The sequence below is a fragment of the Mercenaria mercenaria genome, chromosome 6 (assembly GCF_021730395.1).
Source record: "Mercenaria mercenaria strain notata chromosome 6, MADL_Memer_1, whole genome shotgun sequence".
NCBI classification, from domain to species: Eukaryota; Metazoa; Mollusca; class Bivalvia; order Venerida; family Veneridae; genus Mercenaria; species Mercenaria mercenaria.
The window spans coordinates 77,796,704-77,807,631 of NC_069366.1; the positions used below are offsets into that span (position 1 = coordinate 77,796,704).

At 33.4% G+C, this 10,928-nt stretch overlaps 1 protein-coding gene across 2 annotated transcripts; it reads right to left on the reverse strand.

Annotated features, from left to right (window-relative positions):
• Window positions 1-5,062: 5,062 nt before the first annotated feature.
• Window positions 5,063-9,655, reverse strand: LOC128557866 (glutathione S-transferase 1-like). 2 transcript variants are annotated; one of them, XM_053546390.1, is made up of 6 exons: window positions 9,605-9,655; window positions 8,249-8,392; window positions 7,121-7,213; window positions 6,527-6,642; window positions 6,277-6,381; window positions 5,063-5,389 (listed from the first exon to the last, which is right to left on the reverse strand). In XM_053546390.1, the coding sequence occupies exons 2-6, from the start codon at window positions 8,382-8,384 to the stop codon at window positions 5,225-5,227; spliced, it is 615 nt and encodes a 204-aa protein (XP_053402365.1). In that variant the 5' UTR covers window positions 8,385-8,392; window positions 9,605-9,655; the 3' UTR covers window positions 5,063-5,224. The 2 variants fall into 2 exon arrangements, with proteins under 2 accessions (XP_053402365.1, XP_053402366.1); XM_053546391.1 differs by lacking the exon at window positions 6,277-6,381.
• Between the last annotated feature and the right edge of the window lie 1,273 nt (window positions 9,656-10,928).

The following is a 10,928-nucleotide window of genomic DNA, read 5'->3' on the forward strand; positions in this document are numbered from 1 at the left end:
ATCCTTTTATTTAAAGAAGAAGTGGAAGAGCGTTTGATGTCTCCGACGATGTTAGCTGTGTTCAAGAGGTTTACACGAGCAAAGCTTATTGCAAGAGGTGATGCATTTGAAACAGTTCCAGAATGGCAAACCGTCATAGAATCTGTTATAAACTTAGCAAGTGATTTTCATAATCGCCAATAAAATAAAGTTAAAGGCTCATAATACCTTTGATTATAACGTAGCTGAACATAAAATATGTCTATTTTTTTTTATTTAATCATGTTTTCGATCAATGTTTCCCATACATTTGCCAAAGATCTGAATATTTTCTAACAATGTAAGTATGTGTAATATATATTTGGATAGCTTCTATATCTATATGAAAACAAGCCTTAAGGAACGTTTACACCATTGTAAAGGCAAATATTTATAACATTTTTTTTCATCTTGTGTGTCAGGCATTTGATTGTTATTAATGTGTAAAAGTTTCGTTCAAAAATGAATAAAACTGCCAATTAATCAGTCGCTTTCTATAATCATTAATGAATTTAAAGGACTTATTTCTCTACCAATTCCCAATATTACATCCACGATGCGTGTTAAAGGCCTAGATTTTGGCAGTGGGCCAAGGGATTTCTGTCTTCACCAGCACTGTAGGGGGCTAATGACCATCACAACCACAGTATGGTTCCAATAAACAAGGGTCATTGATTATTGGAGAGTCAGTCTACCTTACAAGTGTATCAATTAGTGAGAAGGGGAGCCAATGTAATTTATTTTAAATTAATGAATAATTGATAACTTTTAAAGTTAAACTAGTTTTTGTTTTGCATTTCTATGTAAAGAAAAATATTTGTTGATCAAACACAATAATAAAATAATGAGAAACTTATTTTCACAATAATGAAATAATGAGAAACTTGCTTAAAGAAGTATGCAAGTTTTTAATTTTTCAAATTCTGTCTGGAGAATAGTGATATTTCAGAAAAATGTGATTTTCACTCATCTAAAGCTTGCAGAGTACTGTAAATAACATTTGTCTAAAATTGAAAACAGAATGTGCATTTCAAAGTTACAAAGCAAAGCATGAAAAAAGTCTCTTTTGGCAACATACTGAAAATGAAAATTGAGTATAGATGGAACGCAATAATTTTATATTCAAATAATGTTGATTACATGAATACAAGAAAATCAATTTCCAAGTTGAAAAATATTGTTAGTCAGCACAAAGAGATCATGAAGTTTTCACTATACTAGTGTTTTATTATCATTATTATTTCCAGTATATCATTACTGTATCTTTTATCATCCTATATGTAATATAATAATAATAATAATAATAATGATTATTTTTATTATTATCATTGTTATAACATTAAAGTAATAGTTATTATCATCTAGATCTATATAATATCAAAATAATAATAATTATTATTATCATTCCACATTCACTCAAGAAAAATTAATTTCTTTCAACTGCACTGCACACATCTTCATGGTCCAGTTGGGGTCCCTGCTGTGCTAATTTCCCTCTAATCAGTTACTGTTACATAATCGCTGATAAGCAGCAGATAAGATGGGAGTTGTATATTGGATTTGGGGTGGGGGACACTTATATAGTAGTGAATCTAGGCCTTTAAGTAATGTTAAGAAAACATGGGGCGAATATGATGAATTATACCTACAAGTAAGCACATAGTTACAGTCAAAAATGCGTATCTTTCCATATATATGATGTACCATTTGGTTGCATGCGTGCACATTCTAAACTATACGTGCTCGTGTAGAAATATGCATGCACGTGTATATTTTTATACATGAACGCGTAAATATGTAGATGCATGCAAAAGGCGAACTAAATTTAAGAAGCTTATTTAAGAGGTAAACACAGGTATACAGATTATATATAAAAGCAATTTTAAGAGTCAGACTACAAGTTTTATCAACATTAGATGGTTGTCATACTGAGAGTAACAAAGTCCTAAGGATTATTTACTTCGTAGTTTCGTAACATTTGGATAAATAATAATAAGAAATAGCTCTATTTCATATAATAATGAAGTTCAATATGAAAGAAAAAATAAGATAAAAAAAAAAAAACTAAAAAGAAGAAGAAATATTTGATTTTTGGAAAAAAAAAGCGAAAAGGAAGAAAAAAGCCGTACGTTGCTATTTTCCTGCCCAAAAGCCCCATCGCAAACACCGGGCATACGCGTTAGACAGCAATAGTTAAAATATATTCTTATTTAAATCTGGAACATTTTTAGTCATTTTCGAACCTGCTTGTCGATTTCATTTAAGAAATGGAATGATTTTTTTTCGGTGTTCATGCCAAATGAACGACAGAATAGGATCGGCAAATCCATGAATCGCGCTGAAAAAAATAGTTTCATTTCTTATATTTACATTATATTTCCTTTCCATTTGTAAACACGATAATATTATAAATTGCACATATTTTGTGGCATGTAACATTAAAATCAGCTTCCCGGCCATTTTGTTCACCACACGGAACAACTGCGACATCATCTAAGGAACGTTCTCCCTGACTATACGCGGACGTTGTCAAAACCGCGGTCGGTTATCACTAAGCAGCGATGACGTAAATTTCGCGCCTTTCCTTTTGCAAAATGTAAAACATCGATTTTATACCTATAAAAGGACTTATTTGAACATTTTTTTGTGGTATATTTGTTAAAATTAATATTTCCAACTAACGCTTAAATTTTATTCTATTGAAATCGATCATATATAATGAATAAGAGAATATGGGTATTCGGAAGTGTCCTACCTTTTCTTTTTTCTTAATATATAAATGCTATAACATAAGGATACCGTTAGATGGGGCCTGTGGTAATGACAAGATAAATAGAATAATAGGTTAGTGCCTAAGATCGAGAAAGTTTATCTGGCTCGCCTCCGGACGTTATCAGGTTCGCCTTCGGCTCACCCGATAACCTCCTCCACCTCGCCAGATAAACTTTCTCACATACGGCACTAACCTATTATTCTCTATGTACACGGGCGCTTGTAAATAAGATACGCCTCTGGTCCGAGTACAATGAACACTTGAAAAAGTAATGGTCAGCGTTTTCTTATGGCTATCCGCAGTTACATGTATAATTATCGCGTAAGTAATTGTAATAAAAGTCTACATTTAGATTGCTAAAACGGTTTTTTATTCTCGTATGATGTATTCGAAGAAAATATGATGGCACTTCTGTCGGTTTGAACAATTTTTTAAGTTTGTGTTTGAACGATGAAAGTGTTTGAGTTTTACGTATGATTGATTTATTCGTGCACCCACCTACACACTGTGCACCCGGCATCACGAAAAATGTCATTTCTTTGTAATAATTCATAGTTATTTGTGTAGTTATCGAGCAATGTAAACAGGGTGACTAATGGCAAAGAATATCCGGGTACTGCTTGTGACGTCACACGGAAATTTCCGATGAATATTTGAAGGAGATTACCGACGCTCGATTTGGCAAGGGGGGCAACTCGTACAGGTAAATTATACCTATAAATTATAGATAAAAGGTATTTATTGCACATATTGAACTATTCTGTAGGACTAAAATTCGCCATCCAAGGGGCGTCGACCAACCATAGCATACTAGTCATTATTTCTTAATTGATATGTATAAGTATATAGAACTATTTCTTGAAAGATATCATTCAAATAATCAGGTTATTCACCATGCTTGTATTCATAAACTACACACACTTTCTTTCAATGAGTTGTGTATCCATGTTCAACAGCTTTTGCCTTGATTTTTAAAGTTCAGTTGAATGAATACTCCAATATCTAGCAAGTTACCGGCTTCAGTTCTGTATTTGAATAATGAACGACCGGCTGACAATTCGACACGGAAAGCACACTTTTGTTTACAGGCCGTATATTTTTCATCCAGACTATTCAAATATTTATTAAATTATGTCCCTTTCTTATCAGGGCTTAGTTGACACGGATTTTACTAAGACAGTAAATAAAAGATAAAATATTGTCGGCAGCCAGCTAGACTGCGATATAGAAACATATTATTTATTAAACTATCAATCATATTCAACGACTCGCTGGTATGTATGTTGTTTCAAAGGCTTATACTCGTCATTTTGATTCAGTAATACTAATTTTACAATAGTAAGAGCCAAGTTCCAGCCACATACAAACACATAGCGGCATATACATGGATGTGTACATGTAGACAAAGTAACAAATCTGTAAGAAGATTCATTATAGACAGCGAGGACCACATTATAAACCAGCATTTAAATCTAAAGCATTTTCAAGACTTCGAGAGCATTTATTTTAATGGACTCACTAACTGTTGATAGACCACCGTAATATGTAGCACCACATCGTCTTTTGTTTTCGTAAACAAGCATTTATAGCACTCCCTCCTTTGGTAAAAACAACATATATGTGTTTGAGTATTCTTTAACATGCAGCGACACGCTCACGTTCAAGTTGCACAAACATAGGTTAATCTAATCTTTTCTTTGCAAAAAAATTGGCTTTTGGTATGTATTATTCTTTCCAGGGTCAAAATGTTTTTAGTTACATTTAATTTATTAAAGACGCTTTCGAAGTCGTGGAACCTACATGAGCTTTTACAAATGAGCCGTGCCATGAGAAAACCAACATAGTGGGTTTGCGACCAGCATGGATCCAGACCAGCCTGCGCATCCGCGCAGTCTGGTCAGGATCCATGCTGTTCGCTAACAGTTTCTTTAATTGCAATAGGCTTTGAAAGCGAACAGCAAGGATCCTGACCAGACTGCGCGGATGCGCAGGCTGGTCTGGATCCATGCTGGTCGCAAACCCACTATGTTGGTTTCTCATGGCACGGCTCAAATGATTTTATGTTTGAACCTTCTTCAACATTCTTTTCTCCGTGCAAGATATATACAATATTTTGTAAATGACATTGTTCAATTCGCACTGCTTACAAGTAGCTTCAACATTTTTCCCTAGAAAAGTGAAGTTAATTCCATTTGCTAGATGTATAAAGTTCTTATTTTACAGTGTTGAACATATTCGAATACGTTCACAACTAAATGTGCTGATAAAGAATAAGAATCAAAATTTATTTGTTATAAAATATATCAAAGTGTCATGATGTAATGCACACATAAAAGTCAAGAACCTGCACAATACATGGACTAATGGACATGTCTTATAAAATTTGTTTCTAGCTCATTTTTCCGAATGTAAAAACAACAAATTATGACACATTCAAAGATCCGTAACATTTCTTTTTTTAATATAGTTTGCAAGGTTTTCCAGGGATGCTATGCGTTCTCTGTGTGCTTTCAACTTCGGAAACGAGTCCATGAAATTTGGGGTATAATACATCGGAGTGTCAAAAATGTCCAAGACTGCGAGATCTGCAGCTGTCAGCTGAAGAAGAAAAAACATACAACAATAAATAAATGTCCATGCGTTATCCCATAACTTTCTTTTCTTACCTTACAGGAATTTACACTTTTTAATTGATATGGTTAAATATTATATACTCAGCAAAAGTACTTAAGGATCACCTAAACTGAGCAAAAATTTGACTCAATACGATTTTCATCACCTCATTTCTGTAAACAAATAGTTTTGTGTTGTAAGTTTTGACACAAGAATCATATAGCATCCTCTCTTGTTTAATTGATTACTCTTTATTTATTGATTGTATAAGCAGGTGGCAATTTAGAATTCGGACAATCACATCAGAAAACTCGTAAAATTGATTTATCAAGTGTCTTTACAGTTTCAGTCAGATTGTCCTTAGTAGTTTCTAGTGTTAACTATATAGAGTACTAAAATATGGCAATTTCTGCTTCATAACTTGTGACATATCTGACCTAGAACTATGACACTTAAATTGAATTTAGATCACCATAATGTGGTAGCGCACACACAATTTTGTCAGGATCGTTTTTGTAACTTCAGAGTCATTAACCTTTTATTGTTTATAATCCACATATTTGTACATAACAAACTAGCCAATAGTAAGAATTTCAAGAAACTTTTTTCATTTTTTCCCATGAACATTTATTATCAACATGTGAAATTGTGTGCCCACACCCAGTCACACCCACCGCCCTTGTCACACCCCCTTCCCCTCCCCCTCCCGCCCTATTTTTTTTCATTTTTTTCATTTTTTAAATCTTAAACTTTCCATGAATATTTATCAAAATGCAATGTTGAACCCTCCCCTACCTCGATCCTCCACCCAGTCACGTTACACCCCCTATCCTATTTTCCATCACTATTTTAAATAAAACTTAGAGACTTACTTCAGTTCCTACGAAGTAATTGCCTCCATTCTGTTCAAGAGCATTTTGGAACAGTCCTAAGTATTTTGGATAAACAGCTTCATTTAGATTTTTCAAGCGTTCCTTCTGAAAAACGAAAATGTGTATGTTGTATTTATTTCTTAAAAGTTATTTGGAAATTGAAATTACTATGTTTTTTCTTCAGATATACAGATATATAGATGTACTTTTAACATTTGTTCAACTGTAGAAAGTAATAGCTGAATAATACCTTCTTTTCTTCATCCTTTTCAAAGTACCATTTGACAATTTCGTCCATCATTTCCGTTGCAAGCTCCATGTATTGATCTACCATACCTTGCTCCCAACTATTCTTTCCAGCCAGTCCTATAGCAACAACAACACTTATATATGAAATATATCTTTGACTCGGTGTTGCTATAGTTTCTGGTACTTTCGGATCATGTAGTCAATTCATTATCTGTGTAGAATATAGCCATATTGCTTAATTAATGCAACAGGACAGTCGCCTGCAGGAACAAGGCCTGGGAGTTTTAAAGATGGAAAAATATTAGACCAGAGAAGATACTGTCGACATCTATTAAATCATCTTTATATATAAGGCCAAACACATATTCTATTTAGTATACTTTCCTGTGATATATATGTTATAAAATACTGTCTTAGCAAAAATATTGTTACTAAATTAAAATTAAATTATAAATGCAACGTCTGAAACCAATCCCGTTCGTCTGATTTGTTTTTGTTTTATTTTTCAAGGCACATACTAATGAAAGAATACCAAATGTGAATACAAAATGATGCACTGCAACATGATATGTTGTTTTGCAATATATATGCCTACCAAATTCTCGTGCTAAGAATCTGGCAATAGCGCCACTTTGTGCGAGTGTTTTACCATCCACAAGAAGTACCGGGGCTTGACCAAATGGCATCGCTGAAATATACAAACATTTTTTAATGTAGAATGCTTCTTTACCTGACCCTTTTCACCTCCTGAAATGCACTAAAGACTCTAAAACATGTCCCATCTATGCATTTGGAACATTGGATTCAGGAAGAGATATTTATTTTTTAAATATGCATTTATTTTTAAAATATGCAAAATAACTATGGGTGTGGAAGTAGTATTTTTCTGTTCCTACCACTCATGCAGCTCATATTCGGATTAGCTTTATTCGGATATCATATAATGATCTGAAAAGAAGATATAATATCCGTTTAAGTCATTGCACCGCTGAACGATTAATAAATTAACCAGCGTTTCTTTGATTCAATTAAAGTCAGGAAATTAAATTGTTGTTCATGGGTTTTTAATCGATTTCAACATGTAAAAACATCTAATTGTTGTAAGTGGGGACAGTAAGTTTTGTATTACGTGAATTACAACGTGAGCTCACGCACAAAGGTGTTAAAACATAAAATTATGTTTTAAATTATATCCATTCACTTCTCCAATATAATCTTGACTAGGAAAAGTCTTGGTTAGGGTAGAAAACAATAAGAAAATAAGAAATTCTCGTCGGTGGCCAGACTTACTGGATAAATGTTTACAGTTGAACCTGCCTTAACCAGCCACCTGTTTAAGCAGTCACTTGTCTTAAGTAGTCAGGCAGTTTACTTCTCAAATTGACTTTTTGTACGAGTATCAACTTTACAAATTGACTGGATCTATTACGAGCAGACAATGCAGCATAGGAATAGTATCCATTTCTTCCAACATGTATGGCAAACTGCATTTCTAGTTAATTTGTTGGGTATAACGTCCCACGGACACCATGGAGGACATATAGCACTTTTCCCTGTTTGTGATGGCGGATGAAGACCATTTCATCACAGGCAGGCCCCTGGGTAAAACCACAGACCTTCCGTAAGCCATCTGGACGGCTTTCGCACATGAAGAATTCTACCCACCAAGCTAGGTTTCAAACCCACATCAGTAACGGAATTTATATGGAATATTTAAACTTACTTGGCTTCAATGAATTCCACTCTTCAAACGAGAATCTTGAATCTTCGAATTCTTTACTGGCAGCATGAAATACATATCTAGTTAGTTCACCCCTTGCCCGAAGGTCGAAATACACGAACTTGTAAGAAGGCATCATTCAACTGACTGGTGAAAGGAAATAAATATAAAATGACATATCATAGTAACATGATTCAGATTTTAAAACTTTTGATACCTTCTCTTTATGAAAAGTGGAAAAATGCATTTCTTTTGTTTACAAACCTGCTTATTGAAATGAGGTAATATAATACTGACTGTCAAACGTTCAAATAAATGTATTGTTTTAGCTTACGGAAGAAAACAGGTTCTCATTCAAACTAAGTCTGCATTTATTTTACAATTCCATACTTTTCATTGATAACGTTACTTTATTAAAGTTAAATGTACACAAAATGGAACAAATACTACTAGCAAATAAAAATACATTGTGTGTAAAAAGTGTAATGTGTTATTTTCAAGTTTATTCTTACTAAATCTTCTATAAGTCACATCATGAATTTCAAAATGCATATCCCATGTGACTTATTCTGGGTCGGGACAACATCTGTTCTTTTTAGCGTCGATTCATTTAGTGTTTTTACCATTATTTCATTATAATACCGGTACTGGTTTTAAAAAGATCAAACATTAAAAAAGAGCATTTTTAAAGTTATATATGGTATCTAATGATAAAAGATAAGGATACAAATCTTTAATTCGTACATTTTGGTTTCACTTAGGCATAAGGACTCTCAGCATGTCTTATTTGACTTAAGAAATGAAATTACAGGAATAAGAATGAAATTGTCCTTTTTTAAGTTTGAAGCAGCAGACAGAACAAGCCAGATTTACTACTTGCTAATGAACAGGATTATTTCAAATTCTTCTCAAATAATAAAAAAAAACTCTACTAATTTTGAGCCATGTTTAATCTTCATGTACATATAAATTGAGGTTTTATCGTTAAGCTATTATATAAACGTTTTCATTTATATGCAGACACAATGTAAAACCCCTAGATAAACCAAATCTGTTTGACATACGAGTACAAGTAGTTTGGATTAGTCGTTTACATAGTCAACAGTAATTGAAAAGAATGCCTAAAATAGCGCTGATAAAATAATTTTGTGTACAGTAAATCTAAGTATTATATTAAGTATTGTTCTATTACTCTAACGCCTTTCTCCAGTGCAATTGTCTCTAAACTTTTCATAAGAACTAGTTTGTTTTAAATTAGCAGTCAGAACATAAAATTACCGTATTTCAAGAAAATCAAACATCTGATAAAATCAACGAAAATTTCAGATCAGAATGAAAATTCTATAAAACATAATTTACCTTGCAAATTTGAATTCCGCCGTGCAAGTGGTATTGTCCCATTATGCCAGTGCATGAGGAGTGCATGAGGAGTGTTCCAAAAGTATTGCAAATGTAGGTAGTCATAAGTTAAAGAGAAATCTGTAGAGTGTTTATATGTATTAATCTCATTTTGCAAGGCTATGACTATTAATATACTGATACAGTTCTAACATACTAGCAGATCCCAAAACAACACATTAACACTTCTGTATGACTTCACACATAACGGTGCATTTCAACTTGAATTATTGGTACCACACATAGTCGCATAACGCGTAAATTAAATACCTCTTGTGACGCAAAACCGTAACGAAACAAAAAACAAGACGGAATATTCATGTCGGAAAAACACACATATCTTTCAAGGTTTTAAAATTCATCTTACCGGAATAAATACTCCAAAATAGAAACAGTTTCCTGTTTGGATAAATGATATGTTTGGTAATATGATGATAAATCGACGACCTGGATATTTTGTGCTGACTAATCGACGTGGGAAATTTGACTGTTCTCAGCAATAATAAGAAATAAGAAGTAAGTATTTACAGTCCCTCCCCGGCTGCTGTGCCGTACGTACGCGTCTCTCTGACGTCAATTGAAAGCGACAGTCTCAAAATAGACAGACCCTATATTTTGCAGTCACAGGAGAAAAACCTTTCAGGCTATTCAAATGCCTATTAAGTGCTGATCATTTGCTCTAAACCAACGATAATTAGGGCTTAAACAAGTCCGATTATCTAAACGGTAGCCTGACTGCATGGTGTTCTGTCTAAGAGTCATTACAAATACCTGAATCTGTTATAAACCACCACATTTTGAACGCCCCCTCGAAAGCTTGTTCTTATTTTTAACACGATATTCCTGTAGGATATGACATTGTAAACGTATCCAGGTTAAAACCCAGTCATATCAGTGTGTATTTACCATTGAAAGTAATGTTCCCTTTTCTAACTTACAATCATTCTTGAGATAAAATCCTGTACGTGCACAAATATTTATTCATCACTTAGTTATCTACAGAGTTTGTACTGCATTAATGGTAGAAATTACACTTTCAACAAAAAGTACTATCGCTATGTATAATTGGACGATTTTTTTGTTTAGGTATACAGCTTTACTTTGTAGGACTGATAGTGATCTCATTTAATTTACTTGCATGTACATGTATGTATCACATTTTAAGGCATTTGTTTTATGTAATGTGCTCATGTGTGAGTACATCAATACGAGTCAATTACCAATTTGCATGAAACTTCTGCCCAAACCCTCAGTAACAATTTATTACAGTATTTGTTTTAAATCA

Coding starts and splice junctions, on each gene's coding strand:
- LOC128557866 (XM_053546390.1), bottom strand. CDS start 8,384: ATGATGCCTTCTTACAAGTTCGTGTATTTCGACCTTCGGGCAAGGGGT. Junction 7,214..8,248: donor GTGGAATTCATTGAAGCCAA/GTAAGTTTAAAT, acceptor TGTATATTTCAG/CGATGCCATTTGGTCAAGCC. Junction 5,390..6,276: donor ATTACTTCGTAGGAACTGAA/GTAAGTCTCTAA, acceptor TTTCTTCTTCAG/CTGACAGCTGCAGATCTCGC.